This window comes from Onychostruthus taczanowskii, unplaced genomic scaffold, assembly GCF_017590055.1.
Source record: "Onychostruthus taczanowskii isolate IOZ18803 unplaced genomic scaffold, ASM1759005v1 scaffold11, whole genome shotgun sequence".
Lineage (NCBI taxonomy): Eukaryota > Metazoa > Chordata > Aves > Passeriformes > Passeridae > Onychostruthus > Onychostruthus taczanowskii.
In genome coordinates, this window is record NW_024497629.1 from 9,021,772 (window position 1) to 9,042,537 (window position 20,766).

General features: G+C 47.7%; 1 protein-coding gene across 1 annotated transcript in view; it reads right to left on the reverse strand.

The window, feature by feature from the left end:
* Positions 1 to 13,455: 13,455 nt before the first annotated feature.
* GRHL1 (grainyhead like transcription factor 1) overlaps positions 13,456 to 20,766 on the reverse strand; it is a 37,681-nt gene continuing 30,370 nt past the window's right edge. Inside the window, exons 11-16 of the mRNA XM_041421209.1 lie at positions 19,315 to 19,454; positions 18,398 to 18,435; positions 18,210 to 18,298; positions 16,357 to 16,442; positions 14,723 to 14,787; positions 13,456 to 13,570 (exon numbers count right to left, since the gene is read on the reverse strand). Coding sequence (XP_041277143.1) covers positions 13,456 to 13,570; positions 14,723 to 14,787; positions 16,357 to 16,442; positions 18,210 to 18,298; positions 18,398 to 18,435; positions 19,315 to 19,454 — 533 coding nt within the window. The remainder of the gene's footprint in view (positions 13,571 to 14,722; positions 14,788 to 16,356; positions 16,443 to 18,209; positions 18,299 to 18,397; positions 18,436 to 19,314; positions 19,455 to 20,766) is intronic.

Genomic DNA, 20,766 nt, shown 5'->3' on the forward strand with positions numbered 1-20,766 from the left:
TTCCAGTTCTGCTGTAGCTGGGAAGTGACTTGTGTTTTTCTCCTTGCTGCCTGTTGTAACACATGCAGTTCCTGCTCAAAGCACAGCCTTAGTCACTGACAGCAGAGACTTTTAGCTGAGTAATAGCATCTGAAGGCAGCACAGAGCCTCGCCAGGGAAGAAGCAGTCACAGGGAAGTAGAGTGGAATCATTTCTCCTGACTCCCAACAGGGTGTTTCCCATGTCACACACCACAGACTCTGCCTACATGTTCCAAGTTCCCCAGGAGTCCCCGCTACAGCTCGTGGATGCAAGACCAGTTAAAAGAAGTGATGTTACAGGTCTGTACTCCGACTTGTGCCACAGGGAAAATGGGCTTGATTATGTTTGCCTTGCTGAGCTAAAAATGGCAACTAAAGTTTTTAAAATAAATCCATGGAACTCTCACCAAAGTCACCTAGTTTGCCTTTCTCTGCTGCTGCCAGCTGAGGCAACATTAGATGAGGAAGGAGCACCTTCATCCTCACGTCGAATATCAGGGTCTGAACCCCACAGAGCCTGAGCCCCCAGCCCTGGCAGCCTTAGAGCTTCTCCCTCTCTCCCGACTCTTACTTCTCCCTGCTTTCTTTCCTTTCCCAAGGCTGCATCGAGGTGAATAATAAAGCAGTTAACATTATCCTGCTTCTTTGTACTTGTGCCTACACCCACTGATTTCCCCATGGGTTTCGCCCAGCAGCACAGCTTCCCGAGCAGCGCACGAGCGAGATCCTTGGGATGATCCATGCTGGCTGCAGTTTCCCTCCTTGGAGGTACCAGCCTGGAACAAAGCCCAGGTATCCCAGTACTCCATTCCAAAGAGCTCAGAGCAGCCTAGCCCTGCCGGTGACAGTGGGATGCCGGTGTCCCTGCCCTGCCTGGCTGTGGCAAGGTGGTCTCCTCCCAGCAGAGCCATCCTGCACCAGCCCCCTCCCTCCAGCGCTGCTGCTGCTGCTCCAGTATTCTCTGGATCGGGCTCTCCGAGGACCGTGTGGTTTTATAAAGGCCTGTTTAACTCAGATTTAACTGGCAAACACTTCAGAGAAAAGCTTTCTTTGTGGCAGATACACAATGCCTTTGTTCCGAGATAGGAAGGAGCAGATGTAAGTGGCTGCAGTGGAGGGTTGAGAAGGCTCTGCTCTGGTTATCTTATCCTTTTGGCTGGGATGACAAGAAAGAATCAAACATCCCGTGTGAGTAGCAGGAAAAATAATTAATACTGGAGGCTGAAAACAACAAAAGGTCATGCAGGCAGCTCTCCCCCATTCCCTTTTTGTAGCTAATTATGCCATAAACCATTCAAAAGAGACTGAATGGAGAATATTATGGGCTCAGACAGTTTTCCTAATATTTACCAGTAGTTAAAAATAGACCAAAGCAGTTGTCTGGGGTGCAGCTCTACTGTTACTGCATTTTGGCAGCAGCATCTGGTCTGGCTGCATACAGCAGTAGGCTACTGTAGCAAGCACACAGCACCTAGAAAATGGCTAAATAAATATAGATATCTGTCTAAATAAATATAGATAACTACAATCAGAGCTCCCATGCAGGGGCCGTGAGAAGATCCATGGGAAGAAGTGAAACACTGCAATAGGATGCATGTGGTGAGACGTGTAAGGATGCATCTCTGTCCCCTCTCCCTCCCCTCTTGTGAAGGACAGAGCAGTCGGAGCTGCCACAACCCCGGATTGTCCCGAGGCACGCTTGCTGGGCAGACAGCAGCAGGCAGAGGAGAAATGCCCCAGCCGGGGGGAGCTCAGGAGCTCTGCCGTGCAGTGTCTGTCACCAGCTGATGGAAACGCTGCAGCAGCCCTGGCCAAGGGCAGGAGCAGGACAAGGAGCAGAGGGATTCACCCAGGGGAGCAGCAGAGATACAGAAGGTATTTATAGTCAGAGTTATATACAGCGTATCTCTGAGAAACAGTGGGGGGAAAGGGGTTTGAGGGATAACTATGAAGAACAGAGGTGGCAAGAAAAAGAGAATAAAAGAAAGCAGGCAGACCAACAAGGTATATTTCTGGGTAGAATAATTTCCGCAAGTAGAAGTGATGATAAATCCACGGGCTTTTACAAAGCCTGGCCCAGCTGACATGGAGTGTGTGCAGGGAGCGTTTGGGAGCTGCGGGGCCAGCGGGTCCTGCCGGGCTGCGGGACAGGGACACGGAGCCCAGGACAGGGACAGGGAGCCCGCGGAGCCAGGGCAGGGACACGGAGCCCAGGGCAGGGACACGGAGCCAGGGCAGGGACACGGAGCCCAGGGCAGGGACACGGAGCCAGGGCAGGGACACGGAGCCCAGGGCAGGGACACGGAGCCAGGGCAGGGACACGGAGCCCAGGGCAGGGACACGGAGCCAGGGCAGGGACACGGAGCCCAGGGCAGGGACACGGAGCCAGGGCAGGGACACGGAGCCCAGGGCAGGGACACGGAGCCAGGGCAGGGACACGGAGCCCAGGGCAGGGACACGGAGCCAGGGCAGGGACACGGAGCCAGGGCAGCGAGCCGGGCCGGGCCGGGCTGTCCCCGCAGTGTCGCGCTGCGGGCGGCCGCTGCCGAGGGTTCAGCTCGGCCGTGCCGGGGGTCGGACGGCACCCAGGCCGACGTGCCTGCCCGCAGGGACAGCAGCCCTGCCCAAGGGGACACAAGCACCGCCCTCACCTGCTGGCCCCCACTGCTTTCAGGCAAAAGCCAAATTCTCCCTGGCCTGCATCTCCCGTACTGGCTTTCAAAGCAGACTGAGCTTCTGGCGCCTGGGTAAGCGTCCAAGGAGTGGGGAAGCAGCCAGCACAGCGTAAGGAAACGTGGCCAGGGTACAACAAAAGGAAAGGCTTTAAGAGAAGAGCCACAGAAACTGTTTCCCGCTGTATTTTAGACCCAGTGCGCTGATAGAGTAAACACACGCTGCCATTTTTTTTTAATCACTCCCAAAAATGTTTCTACACACAAAAAAACCCCATTAACTGCATCAAAGACTTCATGAGCCCTGGCAGCACTACAGGGAGACATCACCTCTCACACAGATTTGTTATGAGTATGTGAAACACAGTGTTTACTGAACTAAAAGAATCCAGTCCACAAATGTTGATTACAGGTGTGGACTGTCCACAGGTCCACTGTAATAGAAATAAAAAAAAGTGACAGTGATAAGTGTGACATTCTAGTGCACCATCTGCTTGCTTGAGTGCACCATCTGGTTTTTCTACTGCTGCTGCTATTTGTGCCCTGATCTTATTTTAGTGGCACCAGGAGATGGATTCAAAAACCAGCAAAAATTAAACTTACATGCTATTTATTTATTGTTCTTATTGCTTAAAAGGATGTCTTCATTGTTTTCGCTGTTCCCTTGACCTCAGCATTACTGTTAGCTAAGCCTACGCATATTTTCTGACGCACAGAATATTAAAGCATTAGCAGTGCTGATGGATGTTCCCCTCTTTTGGTCATCTCAGGACTTGCTGGGGCAGGTATCAAGCCTATATGCAAACATGTGTTTCATCCTGAGTTGTCTTAACAGCCCTGCAGTGTTTTCCAGCAGCACTCGGGTGCTGGAAGACATCCTGAGACTGACTTCAGGACCACTGGCATCGTTCCTAGGGGTAGGGATTGGCACCACAGTGGCCTGGCATTGGCCGTGGCTCCCCAGTACCAGCACTGGCATCTGCCCTGGCTCATTGTCCACGGGCACCCAAGTGCTGTGCAGCACAGAACGGAGCCAAGCCCCAGGGAGGGCTCTGGTGCTGCTGGGGATGTGGTTGCTAACCCGTCAGCAGGTTCATGAATAAACTCCTCACCAGCCACTCTGGCTACACCATCACCTTCTTCCAGTTTCCGTGGGCTGCCCTGTGCCCACTCCCATCTCTGCTCCTGGTTGCAGGCTCTGCACCCTGCTCGCCTGACACCTTCCTTTGGCTCCCCCAACACTGCCAGTGTGCAGAACAGCTGTGCTCTGACAGACACGCTGTCTCCAGCTGAGCCAGCCCCTGCTCCCTCGTGGGTGATGGGGTTTCTGTTTCCCTCTCCAATGCCACATTTGTCTCACTGGGCGTCGCAATGCCAAATGCTGGGGGCCAGAGAAAAGCTGCAGCTGGCAGGACAGACACCAAATCCAGGGACAAGGACACGTCCCTGGAAATGACAGCCAAAGTAAAGGAGGGCATGAGCTGAGATTGCTTGTAAGGGTAATTCCCCCCTACCAGTGCTTGCACTCAAACTATGCTATCAATGATTTTATACCCTAAGCAACCTCCTACATAAAATGCTGAATTAACTGTATATTGAAGGACACAGTCAAGTATAGGATTTTACTGCTGAAAAATACATTTGTCATTAATAGTTAAATAAATTAAAAAGCCACCTTCCAAGCTGTTTTGGGGGAAAATGTCAGTGGCAATTGAGTTGTTTAATAGTTTAAATCCCTGTTCTAATATCTGAAGGGAGGTATCTCATCCCAACCCAATGGCCACATCCCATCCCTGCCCCAGCTGAGGAGTTGGAAAACTGCAATTCCTGTTGTTGTGATACTTCCTTGGCAGCACTGCTAGTCATACATGACTCAGTCAGCTCCATCCACTCTCTCAGCTGCAGAACAGACCCTGCCTGTTGTTTGGATCAAGTATCCAGCCAGCTTGATGCTTTTTCTCATAACTAGTGCTTGCCTGGACTTACTCGCTGCAACTCCCCTTGTGCAGAGGAGATCCTGATACCTCCCTTCAAAAGCACTTTCCCACTTAGTTTTACACTATTTACTTAAAAAGGACAAGGACTCCCAATTTTTTCCCCAGCATGGGTAAATCCTTACATCAGCTTTGGGTGTGCACTTCCCCTTCACTACTGCACTGCTTCAGGATGTTAAGAGGTACAAGATGACTAATGTGAAATAAATTCAGGCTCCAATTCTGTGCTACAGTTCTTCTGGTGCGTAGCTGTGCTATTTTCCCTTCCTGAGTGCAGGCAGCACTGTTTGCACTCAGTTGCTTTCCCCTTGGGCATCCTTCCACAGTGCCGGCAGAGCATTGAGCCAGCACCACATCTTGCAGTGCTTTTCCAAGGGCTGGGTGTTGTCCAGGGATGCCCCCAGCTGCACACCCCACTCTGGGCTGCTGCACTTCTCTTCCCCGTGGCTGCAGCTCGCCTGAAGCAGTCCCAAATCACCACTTCATCTCTGATCTCCCGGTATTATTTCCTCTAGGAGAGCCAGCACATACCTTCACAAGACAAAAGGCACAATCCCAAACACAGGAGGAGTTTCAGAATATCAGGAGATACTTCAGTATCTCAGTGAGTGTGACCCACTAAAGGGCTGACCAGAAAGGCTATCCTGTCCCTGGGGATATTGAGAAGCCCTCTGGACAGGATGCTGGCAGCTGACTGGGGGTGGCCCTGCTTGTGTAGGACCAGGTACCCCCAGACATCCCTTTCAACCCCAGCCATGCAGTGAACTGTGAAGAGCAGTCTGAGGCTGAGCATTCACACCTCACAGTTCTGCTGGATGGGAAAGGCCCTGGACTGGGGAAAAACATTGCTTTTACCCCAAAACCTTCCCTACACACCCAGTAACTTCCAGCCTCACAGCCAAGCTGAGCCCTGGCCACAGCTCCTTGTGCTCCACAAGCACCACCCCTCCTTTTCTCCTGAGCGACTGACCAAGTAAGCTGAGCTGTGAACACCCTGCCTGAAAACCTTAACCCGATGGTTTGGGCTTCCATTCAGTGCCAAACACACATCTGCCCGCCTGGCAGCTTATTTTGTGCCCCAGCTCAGGTCAAGTCCTCCTCCCTTCATCAGGGCATGAAATCCCAGTGCTGCTGTGGCCAGCCAGGTCCCTGCTGGCCAGATTTCCACCTGCTATCCCTGCACTTTATGGCATTCACACGCTCTGTCACGCTGGATTACATCTGCCTGAGTGCTGTCGTCAGGGAGCTCAAATATGGTTCATAAAAGCCTCAAGATGCACCTTTAGAGCAAAGTAACAGCAGGGTAATGGGTAGATGTAATGCAGCGTGAAAAAAACCTTGAGGATCAGAGAGAGGTTTTCAAAGCAGGGTGATGGGGGGAAATTCCTCCAAGAAATTAAATATTGCACAATTTGATGGTGTTGAAGAACATCATTAACCCCCAGCACTTAGGAGCTGAAAAACGGACCTAAAGAAAAAGAAAAAGCATGAAGGAGAGTGATTTAGGGTCAAAATCATCATCTTCATTTTTCTTTCTCTTGAGGTATCTTTGAAATTTTCTTTTCAGTTCTGGAGGAGGGCTCAACATTTTCTTTTGAAAAAAACACTGGAAGTCAGAGTGGGGTCTTGGGGGTGCTGCTGGCCATTAACGGGGCAGCGTTGTGGTCTCTTGCCCTGCAGCATGCACAGAGGAGCAGGGACAAGCTGTGCCTCTGCAGAGACGAGGTGGATTTGGGCTCTTCTCTCGCCAAAACCCTCACCCCTGCTGAGGCTGGGCAGCCCCAGGCATGGCAGCAGCCCACAGGCAGAGCTCAGCTGGCCCCAGGGCTGGGCTGGGGTCACTGGCAGGCAAAGCTCTGGACAGGACTGCCATGAGGTGCCAGCTCATTTGGGAACAACCACGTAGCACGGCAGGGGGTGATTCAGGCAGCAATGGATTTTTTTTAGCTTGCCATCTCTGATTTTATAACTGTCTCCTTTTGTCTCAGGCATTACCCTGACCTGAGGCTGTGTAGACAGCAAGTCTCAACCAGCCTCTTTGCCTGCAGCCTGGGCTCTTTTTTAAGCACGCAGAGACAAGTGGGAGGGCAAGGGCTGGTTTAGGGCCCTTTAGGATATCCACAAGATGGGGCATCCAGCACTGCTGCTCCCCAAAAATGCTTGGTCAGCACTGGCTGACAGGCTCAAAGCATTTCAAGTGAGAAGAAGCTGTGGGAACACCACCTGCAAAGCTGACCACTGTGTGATTGCTTTTCCTTTATTTACTTATTAATAGCCCGTGTAATTATTTAGGAAAAAAAAAAATCAAGCAAGCCTTATCATGACAAGATTAGAAGCATCATCAAACCAAGCACTGGCAACAACCCCTCCCTATGCCACTGGCACTGCTGCCTGGCAGAGCCAGTGCCAATCCCTGCACTCCTGTGCCCTTATCCCAGACAGCTGTCACCCCCATTGCTCCCAGTGCTCCCTGCAGACAGCAGCTGCTCCAGCCCTGTCTCTCCAGGCCAGGACTGGGCTCTGTCCAGGCACGTTCTGGTGGCTGGAGCAGGCACGTTGGCTCAATCCACACTCCTGGGCAGTGGCAGCAGGACAGTGCCCTGCTCAACCCAAACCAGCAAGCTCAGAAGTTGGAAGAGCAGATCCAACAGGTTGGCAGGGCCAGCACTGCCTGGCTGGGGCTCCATCCAGCTCTCCTCTCCTGCTGGACACTGAGGAATTTCCCTGGTGCTGGGCAACCACAGGACTCCATTCACTTTTCCCCGCGTCACTTCACCCTCTCCAAATTTCACTCCCAATTTCCACTGTCTTTTTCAGCCTGGTGGCAGCAGTCACCTGCACAGCATGCTCCACCATCCCTCACTGCCATAATCCCTGAGCCCAGGGCTGTCTCTCCTTCAGTTATCAAATTCCCAAGATGCCCAAACTGCATTCCCCCTCATCAGAGCTGCTGCCAGGCTTTCCTCGGCCTGCTGCATGCTTCCCAAACTGCAGTGGTGGTGTGGCTGCAGGCCAGCGCTGGGCTCTGCAGCAGGGACACACAAACTCAGTGCTGTTGACACTGGTCACCAGCTGCTGTCAGCACACGCATCTGCAGCCTGCAGGGAGGCCGTGCTGGAGGCATGACAAAATAAATCCTGCTTGAGCCAGAGGGCACAGCAGCCATCCAGAGCTGCGTGCACAGGCACAGGGATGGATGGGCGTCCCAGACTGCAAGGCAAGATGTGTTCCATTTGCCATCTCTGTGGCAGTTGTCTTTGTTAAGTGGGCAGTTTTCCTTATCTCTTCCACACCCACTCCTCCCTCCAGGGGGGATATCTGCTGATAACAGGCTCTTGAATGTCAGTACGTGACTGGTAAGAACTACAGCATCCCATTGGGAGATGCTCCGCCCAGAGGGAAGCCAAGCATTCCTACCTGGACAGAATCTGGGGATTCTGGAATACCAGCACAGCTTCTCCACTGGATTTCCCAGGGGAACAGCAGTTGCCTCTTCTTCCACTGGATCTTCAGAGGAAGATGACACTATTTTCTACAGGATCCCTGCTCCAGCAGAACCACGCCTGAGACTCCAGGAGGACTGCAGCCACAATTCCAACTGGACTGCTACCAGCACCCTGACCAACAGGGTGTCAGGTTGTGTTCTGACTCTGTCAATGTTGTTTTGGTTTACTGCATTGTTTATTTTATATTTTTATTTTCTTCCCTATTAAAGAACTGTTACTTCCTGCTCCCATATATTTTGCCTGAGAGCCCCTTAATTTAAAATTTATATAAATTCGGGGGTGGGGGGGAGGTTATATTCTCCATTTCAGGGGAGGCTCCTGCCTTCCTTAGTAGGCACCTGTCTTTCCCAACCAAGACAATGGGGCAGGGCAGCACTGCCCTGTGGGAATAAGAACCTGTGGGATGTGCCAAAAAACCCCACAACCACCCCAACCACAGCAGCTACTGACACTAGCCAAGGGGGGAAAAAGCCAAATATTCCTTCTGCAGCATTGTGAACTATGCAACATTTCCAGTGGTATGGCAGGATAGTCCAAGGACAAGCAGCTGAACAAGTTCTGAGAACTCATCTATTATTGTTGTATTCCATTTTATTTAAATGGTATGCTCTGTCTCACCCCTCCGAAATGTATGGTACATTCTAAGCCTGTGGTCCTGCCCTGAACCCTCCTGTATCTGTCATCCCATTGGCCCAATGTGATTCCGCGCCCACTTCAATTCCCCTCTTAAGCTGTGCTAGGGGATGAGTCTGGCTCTGAGCCCTTCCTCCCTCTCAGCCTCTTCCCCCCTCTTGCCCCTTCCCTCCCCGAGGCTCCGCCTTCCCCCCTTTTCCCTCAGTAACCATGCTGTACCCGGGGTTGGGACCCCAAATAAACCTTCATCTGCTCAGCACCCTCAGAAGCCGTGTGGAGTCTCCTTGCCTGCCTGCTGCTGCCAGCCAGCTCACAGCCTAGGGGGCCCTCCGGGGACACCCCGGGGTGCCCCACCACAAAACGCACCGCAGCATATTATATCATTTATCTAGTTGAGATGTCATCTAAATATTGTCTAATATTTAGTAATTTAATTGCAATAACGGTTCCAGTGATCTAAAATACAAACCAAATAGAGGAGCATCGAAGCTCTGTGTTCTTGCAAACCCTTGTTTGACAAAGTTCCATCAAGAAGCTGGAGGCTGATGCAGAATTCAGCTTTCCCATACAAAAAGAGGTCAGATCTTAAAAGCCTAACTAAATGTTTGCACTATTAAAGCCCCGAGTCATGCCCCAGGAAGAAGCACTGAGTTCCAAGTAAGGCTCCCTACCTTGGGAGCTCAGAGCTGCATCTTTGGAGGTTCACCTTCACTTCCTCTAAACTCAGTTGGATAGAAAAGGGCTGAGGGCTGTCAGGAGGAGGAGGGAGTGCTGGCACAGACATCCACACACACACACCGCGTGAAGGCTGAGGAAAATGGTGGTACCACATGGCCAGAGAAGAGGGGGAGCAGCTGTTCCTCAGCCAGTGCTGCTGCAGATTCCGTGTCCTGCTGAGGTTTGCTGTGAGATGGCCACACAGCGGCTGTGCGGCGTGGGGCAGAACCCTGCCCAGTCTGCCAGCAAGCACAGCCTCAGGTGGAGCTGACACAGGGCACCCCCCAGCACTGGTGCATCCCCCAGTCATGACGCTGCAGCATCTTCCTGCATCTGGGACAGACCCTGTGAGCAGAGCCTGCACAAGAACTACAAATAAATAAGGAAATAAGTAGAAATTTTCCTGGCCTTTTCCTAGCCCAGAAATCTTCTGCCACCCACGCTGCTCCCCACCCAGCCCCAGCATGTTGACACAAGCCCGGTGATTGGGAAGATGCTGGCACAGGAGCTGCTCCAGGACAGCAACTGCTGCAGGGGCAGGGAGCCAGCTACAGTAAAAGCTTGTTGAGACATTTTCTGAGAGAGAAAAAGAGGAGGTGAACACCACTCCAGATACCATGGCTCTAGGATTATCCTGGAAATGTTGGGGTGAATTTTGTTTTCAGCTTGGGCAAGTCAATGCCCACAGCTTCGCTAGTGGTCCCCCTACACACTGATCTTACCCACGGATGTTCTGCTCACTGCCAAAGGAAAAGGTCCTATGGAAGCAAATGCTGCAGCTTCCTCACACACTAAACTGAACAAGGTCAGCTGGAATAAAGCAGGGAATGAAAATGGAGCTGCCATTTCTTATGTGGGAATAACAACAGCAAGGCTGGCACTGGGATTTTCTTTTGCAAGGAGAAACTAGGAAACAATCACCAGGGTTTTACAGATTCCGTGTCAGAGGAAAATTGAAGGGGTAAGAGCAGATGCTCTTGTTATATAGAAGACTCATCATTAGAAATGAACATATAAAATTTAATAGCTTGGTTTAAAATACATTTTCAATTAAAAAACAGCAGGCAAAACAAAAAAAAATCAGTTTCATAAAACATACATGACATTGCTGCTACTGTTATAAGACCCGTGTCCCAGAATATCTTATAGTGGAAAACAATCGTCAGATTTAGTTCACATACTTCATTAAGCAGTAAAAAGAAATAACATTCATGTCAATCTTACCTCTATGGAGATTCTAAATCTACTTCCCTGACCCTAGACCAAGTTTCTGTAATAAAACTTCCACTCTCAATAAAAATGTGTAAATATATATACGTATTCTAGATATCAGTTTTTAAAAAAAATTCCCTTGCCACAGCAGAAGTATTCCCGTGACGGCCGAAGGGGAGCCCCAGCAGGAGGCTGGTGCTGGCTGGGTACGAGCCCCTGGCTGCTCTGCTGGGTGCATTCCTGCACAGGGGCAGGGGTTGGCCAAGTCTCTTCAGCACCGTGCTGCACATCAGCCTCTCCCTTCGGCCCCGAGCCCACGTGTCCTGGCCACATGCCCACAGGCACTGTGTGAGTTTGCTCAAGGAGAAGGAAGGAGGGGGGAATAGAGGGGGGAATGGAATGAACCAGCTCAGGACTGATCGCAATACAAATTCCAAAATACTGTATTTTATATAAATCATTAAAAAAGAATGGGGGGAGGGACTTCAAGTGGTCACCTGGACTCACCACCAAGGGAGAATCAATTACACCTGTGACAGTCCAAGGATACCTTTGCTCAGCCTGGCTCTGAAGACCTTTGATGCCAAACCACTGCCTCTATGGGCAACCTGCTCTTCTCATACGAGAAAACTGCCTCAACAGCCAGCCTGAAATTCTGTGATTTACACCCACTACTCCTGTGCTTGCCATGGATAGGGAGGACATGTCCGTGGGTCGGGAGGCTGCTCCCATCAGTCATCCCACCTGAACATGACCCCTCACCAGCCAGACCATGCAGGCCTTCCTCCTCAGAGCCAGGAGCTTTGGCTGAAGGACCACGGGGTCCGTGCTCCAGTGGAGGCCTTGGTGGTGCCAAGCAGAGCCAAAGTGGGGAGGTCTCCTATTTCTTTCAGGTCATTCTTCTGTTGATCAACTCAATGTGGCATTTGCCTTCCTCTTCCAAACAACACCATGACAGAGCTAAACAATAGTAGGTTACAATTTGTTAACCATTAAGTAGACTCATTAATTATTAAATAAAATCATATGCTACTTTTCCAGATTATTTCTCCAGTCTTTCCAGGTTGACCTTCAGGTCCTAGGTGAGGTATGTGCAGCTTTGCACTGTCTGAAAATGTTACAAACCTCTTTCAATACCCAGATCCTTAATTAAAGCTCTGACACCAGACCTGGCACTCACGTTCATCTGCTCACTGTGTAACCGAGGTTTTTGCCTTAGTGCTGCCCTTTAAGTGCTCCTCTTTCACTTGCTAATAACCAAAGAGTGCCTTTCCTTCATAAGCACACGCACACGATGAGTAAATGGCACAGGGCAGTACTCTCTGGAGGTGGCTGGCACTCCCAGCTGGGGCTCAGGATGCCTGCTCTGCCCATTGGGTCTCTCCAGCTCAGCAGCAGGTCCACAGTATGTACAGACACCAAGAATGCAAAACATACTTGGAGTCCTTACTCCCCCGCTAACACTTGGCCTGCTGAGCCATTTTGGCACCTTCCTCTCTCCAAAGCCTTGCCTGTGCATTTCCAGTTGTTGGCATCCTAGGCCTTGCAAGCTGGCTCCTCTAGCCCATGGGTTCATCCAGCCTGAGATGCTGGCAGCATCCAGCTGAGCCTCAAGTACACTGCTACAGAAAAAGCCCACCTTTGAGGAGACGACCTTCCTGACCCCCAAACAGGAGACTTCAAGAGAACTGCATCTGTCCAGCTCCTCCTGTGAACCAGCTCTCAGACTTGGCCCAAATCACCTCCCAGGACAGCATCACCCAGCTGTTCAGGACTTAGTGGCAGTTCATGAGAGAAACCAGGACTTCCATTGCCTGCCTGTGCATGAGGATTTAGGAAAGAGCTGGTATCTTCTTCCTTCTACATAGGAAGATCCATGTTTAACAAGCAGGTCTCTTGTGCCTTCTATGAATGTACAAACGTGTGCTCACCTTTGGTGCATGATAATGGTTTGTCCATTTTTAAATATCTATGTTAAATATGTTTTTTCTGTATATGGTATCCTTTCAGATGGGCTTCATTGCATATATTCACGGTATATACAGAACACCATATTTTATATATATTATATATTGCTTATATGTACACATTTACAAACCTTCAAAAATATATTGCACTTATATACAATATAGCTTCATCTGATGAGAGTTCACACAGTTACTAAGGCGAGTTCTTCATAAGCAAGGCAGTTTTACATTCCCCCCAAATGACACAAGTGATTTCAACAGTCTGCCCTGGTCACAAGTAAACATAGACTTTTCTCCAACCTGCATGCAACTCCTACTAACATCAATTAGTAGTTTTGCAGCTCTCCCTAGCAGAAAACAGTCCAGTAAAATGGTATTAGCTGATAACAGGCTCAAACATGGTTACTAAATAGATAAATAAGACATCACCAGTCTAAAAGGCCACCTTACAGGAGATTTCCCCTCCCATACCTACTAGTGGTTTATACACTAGTAAAAATATATACATGCTCTCCACTTAATTGCCAATCTTTGCTTGCCCATTTCAAGTGCAAATAAGATCATGAGCAAGAACACAAACACAAATGTATTAAGCAAAACCACTGCTCTGCTCCCCAGAACAAGTCAAACACCTGGCTTTCTTCTGGAGGTGATTAGTGTTTTGCCCAACATACTGAATTATGGGAAAATGTTCACTTGAGACCTTTGTTTAAAATCCACAGTGATCTGTGATCTTAGATCTCAGTCAAAGTCAGCTTGTAAGATCCTCCAACCTCTTCAATCTGCAGCTGGAAGGTATCTTCATTAGAATAGTGTTTCACAATGTTATCATCCATGTTGACCAGAATTCTGGAAAAACAAAATAGAACAGGTATTTTACAGTTCTAAATGCAAAAGGCACTCTCAAACCTAAAAAGCCTGGACTATCCAAGGGTAACACAAGATCCTACTCATCCCTCTCTGACTCATTGCTTCCCATAGCAGATCTGGCTGCTCTGATCCAACCCTGCCATCAAGGCTGGCAGCCACACTTCTCAGGGTCTGAATGGAAGGATTAAATCTGGCTCCTGGACCAGGGAGGGAGAGAGATCTTGGAACCAGCAGAGTCCTTCTGAAGCTGCAGGCACCTGGGGCTCTGAATGGGTTTGCCAGTCAGTTATGAACTATCAGCACAAAACCCTTCAGAGCTTGCAGGGAAGAAATCACCCATGCTTGGCCACTTCTTTCATTAGCCAGAAAGGTCAATACCCGTGTGTTACTGCGCACACACGCACACAAAGCTGTGCTTAGCAGTGGTTTAGATATCACAGATTTTAAGCTTTTTGCAGCTGTTCTGGTGGGGTAATTCTGCTATGAAAGCACAACCCTGGAAGGGTGTAATTTTCTGGCTAGAAGGAGAAGCGGCTGAGACACCAAACTAACAACCATTTACAGAAAACAAGAAAATTACTGAGAAATTAAAAGATGAAACAAAAGCAGACAATGTTCAGAAACTCAATTACTTAAGCTACAAAATAAAAAGATTAAGTAGGGCCTCTGGGAGAAATAGACACTTCACAACTAAGTTCTCTTCAATTTAGCCCACAAAAATACAACCAGGGTTCAGTAATTATAGCCAAATGCAGATATAATAAGCCCAGTCACCACTGGAACAATTTAACATTGGCTGGAGGACGTGGTTCATCACTGGGAGTCTTTTAACAAACTGAACTCTTCTTCCTCTGACATGATCAATTCTGGTTCAAATAACAATTAGCTCAGAGAGGTTCAGTGACTTGTATTTTACCCAGGAAGCCAGACTACACATTTTTACAGGACCCTTCCTACAGTCTTCAGCTTTGTGGATGATGTTGAAATGTGTGTACTTGTGTGCACATACACATAACAGCAAATGGCATTCACATATCTGCAGTGCTTGGAGGAATTACACAGCAGATCTGCCTACAGGTTTGAAAAAGGTGTTCATATTCTTAGGCAGTTATTGCACAGGTACATACTCACCCTTTTTTACATTTTTTGAAGATTTTTCCTATTTTATCAAAAGGAACATCATACTTGTCAGATATCTAGAACAAAAGAAAGCAAGGATTGGTGAAGCAAGGAGACTGCTGTCATTGTCTTTTGCTTCCCATTTTACAGAAAGGAACAACCACAACAAAAAGCCTGCAAATGAGGACAACTCTGCCCTACAAAGGCAACACTAAATCCCAAACTATAAATCTGTAAATCTACAGATCAGAACCCCTTCTGTGCATTTAGCTAACCTCTGTGCAAAAAATTTAATCATGTTTGAATCTGGATACTCACTTCTCATACAGCAACCTCCCACCCCTACTCTCGAAAGCCCACCCACTTAAAGCCCACTCCACACCCTGACTCTCATTCTCTCTTGGCTCTCTGTTCTCTCAGCATACTGAAAACCATTTTTTAATTTAGTGCCAGAGGGATCAAGTGAAAACTAGTCATGACAGTGGCTGAAAGAAGAAAATAGTAACAGAGAGAGGACCTGTGCTGCTAAGGGCATGAGGTGATGGGAAACATTCTCCTTCCCCAGCAGGGTGACATCAGTGTGGAGCCACAGCCACTGACCATGGCACTTCACTGCACAACTTCCACAAAGTTGTGATGTCAGTAACCTAAGCCTGGTTTACTCTGGCAAACTGCTCTATCACACCGACAGTAAATACCAAACCAATACACTGCTTTGACATGCAAATGTACAGGGAGTTTCCCCTAAGCTACAGCTGTGAGCACCTGGTTCCTTGTTCTAAGAAATCAGAGTGAAACAACAGAGGTGCAGCTTCACTTCAGGACCATGGGATAAGGGAGGATTTCACAGCTTTCAATCTCTCTCCATTAGCCCCCACCTTCCAGCTGGCAAAGCCTCACAGCCAGGAAGAGATAAAGATTCTGGTTACACAACTATCTCTACCACCAAAAGTTAATGGCCAGACCTGTCTGCACATCCCCAAAGCCCCTGTTCCCTGAGCAGAGGCATTAGTCACAAAGAGACAGACAAATGTCAGTTCTGAGCTCATGCCAAATATTACACCATTCCTTGGACTTAAGCTCAGTACTTCCCTTGCTCTGCAGCAGCAGGGACAGTGGAAGGCTATTTTGGAAGTCAAGCAGCAGAGAGCAATTTCACACATGTGTGCACAGATAGATAAAAGTGTTCAGCAACACACAGAAGCTGGGACTTGCAACTCTGCAATACCAGCTTGTGAAAGGACAGTGGAGGGGCCCAAACATGATTTTGAAAGGCTGAAACAAACCCAAGCCACCGGACACATTCTGAAAATCCATGTCCTAACAAAAGTACCCTCTCTGGCAAGAGGAACATCCAATCATCAAATTTGACAGACCTGGATCTTCAGGAAGCCTTCTTACACCCAGACTCCACAGATGTGGGGTAAGGTACTTGAAAGACAAGCTTCCTGAATTCCCTTAACAATAAATTCAAGCATTATTTGCATTCATTTCCATGTTATTGAGATGAAGTCTTCCTTATTCTTCTTATCCAGAAGAGCAGAAATGTGTGAACACAAGCTGTGACTGCAAGTCTGACTCTGCTGTGTAAGGACTGGGTAGCCAGGGCTGCTTCTCAAGGACTACAGACCAACCTCGTCACTTACCGCTTCCATCAGGCCTTTCAGAGATGGTGTCTTCAACATTAGTGCATCAAAGACTTCCTCTGACTCTTTTCGGACATACAGCAACACTGGAAAGCAATTTGGAGAGGAATTAACTGTGCAATTGCTCCTCAGGGAAAATCTGTATCCCACAGTGGCTAAGCACACGGGGACATCCACTGAGGACCTTATGAAGAAACACATACATACATTCAATATACATTTAAGACTGTAGCACAAACACACACTGCTAGGTTAGCTCACAACTTACTTCTTGCACATAAAGCCACTGTATGCTCAAGCATCTTTACTGTCAAAACACCTCTGTATTTTCTTTATTTTCTCTATTATTAGAAAAAAAGGTCATATTTGAAACAAATAAAGGAGGAACACAAAACAAAATCTTTGAGACTCTTGGATTCCTCCATATCTTACAGTCATTTGCCATAAGACTTTCCACAATCAAATGATTTGACAGATGCTATCACAGCAGGTGAAGCCATCCTGGCCACTTCCTAATTTTTAAATAATTTATTTGTACAGTTCTGTGCTCTTCCTATGCTGTCTCATCTTTCTTCCTGCCCCTTGCTGTGTTTCAGCTCTTACCACCAGAACTGACATACAGTGCAGGCTTGGTCTCCTCCAGGAGGGGAATGAAAGAGCAAGAACCCCAATTAGGTGAGCATCCCCAGCGTTCTCAAGCTAGCACAGACTCATTGCATGTAATATCAGCATCATTAAAAACTGCATTAAGGCTGAGGAATTAGCCAGGAGAGCAAGAAAGCTTGGACTTTAACAGCTTTGCTGTCTTTAATCCATCTTCTAATGACTAGGTATTGCAGCCCGGATTGTTTGTAAGGGTTCATCAGCCACAGCTTTGACACACCTGCAACATGCAACAATTACTGGCATTTCTAATGGAACAAGGTGAACTCAGGACAGCACAGCACCTTGATGCATTTCCCAATTTGCCTGTTAAAGGCAGTTTTAAAAAAGAGAGGACTGTAGATTTGAAAAAGGAAGACAGGACACGTACTCTCAGTTACAGCACGGGTCAGATGAGAGCCAGCCAAAGGAGAGAGAATCTCATGGGGCTTGTTTTATGGCATACAGCAATATGAAAAAAAAAAAAAAGAAGTCTGATTTCCTTCTATAAAATTCATCCTTCCTTATTACTTTATCCAGACTGCAGAAGAGCAGCCCCATTATGGTCAGACTTGCTAGATTTAGCATTTGCTTCTTCATAGGTTTAATACTACAAGCTTTGTTGTGGTCCTGCCAAACGCAACTATCCTCAATCAGGTACACCACCTCCAACACCCCAAAGGGACTTCTCATCTCCTTCCACAACACCACAGCAACATGAAATTGCAGAGACTGAAACTCAAGTTAAAAATCAGCTGAATATTCTCTTAGCTTGGCTTTCAGAGGTGAACACCCCATTTCCTGGCACCATGAAAGATGCAACAGTTTTATACCCAGAACCACTTCTGGGTGTTCATTGCTTGAAGTCCTGGAGGAGATTTCCCAAGTATTTTGTAGCAGATTATATGATGAATTCTCTGCCCCAGTTCATTAGGGATACTAGTAAGCTGCTCACCTCATCTTGACTCTTTTCTTATAGGTTCAGAGCCCATTACTGTCCGAGTTGGCAGAAACCCCCAGGAATACTCACAATATAAAATATTTGCACAGCTGAACCATAACTTGATACATGAACTGTCACTACTCAAAGCCAGAAAAATCAGTCTGAAGTATACATCAGTATGAATTAAAAAATTCTTTAACCTCAGATGCATCTCTCTATCATGATGGATAAATACTCCAAAAATTCAGTCTCTGAAAGAAGAAAATACCTCTTTTTGGCTCTTCTATTCTGGCCATCTTATTTGGAGTAGCAATGAAGTCCTCTTCACCAATATAAGCTCCTCTCTTCAGGTTGGAGCTGTCATTGACAGGACAAAAAGTTAGCAGTGGTACAACTACAGGGACTTAGCCCTCTGTCTGAGGGCAAGGTGTCAGGAGGTTGAAGGGCACCTCTTACCTTTCACCCTCTAGTTCTTCTGAAGCAACAGGAAGGACCTTTAAAAACAAAGGGGAGATTTTGTGAATATTTCATCTGAAACTAGAAATAATTTTCTCTTATAATCTTTCAACGCTATATCAAATGACACTTTGGCTCCAAAAGCCAGTAAACATCTTCTTTACCTTTTTTTCATAAAAAGTAATAAAGGATCTCAAATGAGAGATGGGAACAAAAAGAAGCTAACCAACATTCTTCCTGGAATGGTGTAGAATATTCTGACAAAACTAGCACTAGGGCCTTTGCAGAAAAACATGCAGGAATGTCAGCCTTATAGATGCAAGTTTATTCTCCATCCTTTGCTAGGAGTTCAGGCATTGCTCTTAAAAAGTAAGGTTTAGATTATGTTAGAGAATGGCAGAACTCCTGGCACAGCAAAGTTCAAGATTTTGAAACCTGGCTGCACGCTAATTTTTTCCCTTCGTGTTTCTTGTAAGCTGGAACTTTCCAGGAACACTGAGGCAGGGTGCTCTGGCAGTGGATCACAGAGCTGACACACATGCCAGTTCCACAGGGTGGATTTTTCACCCTGCAGCAGGCAGGATCTGGAGGAGTCTGTGCTGTACAACAGCACACCAGGATCCCAAGGGATGCTACAAGGAAAAACCACCCTGCAGTTCATGCAATGGAAAAATCCTTTCAGGTTCACAGAAACCGGACTTGATAGGAAAATAATTTGATGGTGAAACACCCCCAGCTAACTTCAGCCAATGCACCTTGGAGGAACATTTCTTGCCCACATGAGACTCAGTCTGTATTTGATTCCAGCACTGATGCAGCCTGACATTTCATATGTACATACACACACACAGCATCCCAGGCCTTTTGCAAAAACATCTGAGAGCCTCTTCATCCCCACACCCATGAGCTTTACTCACGTGAGCCCCACGCTGCAGGTTGGCAAAGTGAACATCAGGGATGAACAGGACAGGCTGAGTGTCTAGGTCCATGAAGGGCTTGAAGATGGTGATGTCAGTACGTTTGTGTGAGGGAAGCATGGGCACTTTGACATCAGAAACTGTGGAGACAAAGATCAGGATAGAGGATGCTGAAGGTCCTGATGGGCCCCTACATCATTTAGAAGATACATACGCTGCTGAACAAGGGTATTCTGCAGTCAGGGTCAAAGCAAAAAGCTCCTGTGGTAAAAGAGTTTGAACTTTGGTTGTGTCCCTCTCAGCTGAGGGCCTGGGCCCTGAGGGCTTGTTTCACAGAGTAGTCAAAGCTTTCTCCACCTCTCCAGCTGAGCAACTCAGCTTTGTTCAGATATTAATTAGGATGGACAATAATGTGGCACTCAGCCCAAGAGAGGAACCGAAGTCTTCCATGTACCATCCAAACAGAGGACAAAAATCAGTCCCTGCCCCACCTTCTCCCTCTCCATTCCCTCAAAAGCTTGCTGGTATTCCTGTGCCAGGAGGATATAAAGAAGACAAAGGGACAACTTGAGTGTTCTCAATTGGGAGCATCTTAAAGAGACAGCAGCACTATACTACAGAGGTAGTACAAATGCTGGTTTGTGCAAATTGTTATATTTAAAGCTACATTTTAATTCCACACTTCCAAGTTTTACATTCTAGTTCCTCCCATTGTTCATCCTGGTCACCTCAGGGTGCCAGCCCCTAGTCCATTCCCCCAGGATCACCAGGATCCATTTCCCAAAGAGCCCTCTGGCTCTCACAATGTACCAGCTGATGTGACACCACCCACCAAGGGGACAAACTTCATCCACAAAGACTCTCTGAGGAGAAAGTGAGGCAGAAGGTGCCTTAAACCACATTTCAGACACATTCATGTCAAAATATCACAGTTGAAGAGTTTATTTTACCTAGTGGAAACATATCCATCTGAGGTCAAACCAACTGCAAACAGAATAAATGTTTTTCAAACAAAACCATTTCTCATGTCCTCAGTAGAAAATACACTATTTTCTCTTTGCAAAACAGATTTTTTTAAAGATTGCTCAATTTCTGTAAAAATAACTTTGCCCAAAAGCCACCAACCGTTTCTGTTGTTAGAGTTCACGTACACGTGGTATTTGTGATCCTGGAGGTGAGTACAACAGCTTATGGCTTTGAGGAATCAAAAACTTCCCAGATAAGAACCAAAAAGCCAAAGATTGTACTTTCCAGGAAAATAAAGATCACATCGGGCTAAGCCCAAGCATGGAAAATTAACATTGGAAATCAGCTTTTGTCAAATCATAAGATCCAGGGAAATGTGTAGTGACCCTGCCTTCCCTTTCCAGCCACGATGCAAAGGCTGCACGCAGGAATCTTCTGGGAGCCGCTGGGGCTGCTGGTTTGTGAAACGCTAACAGCGCACTAAAC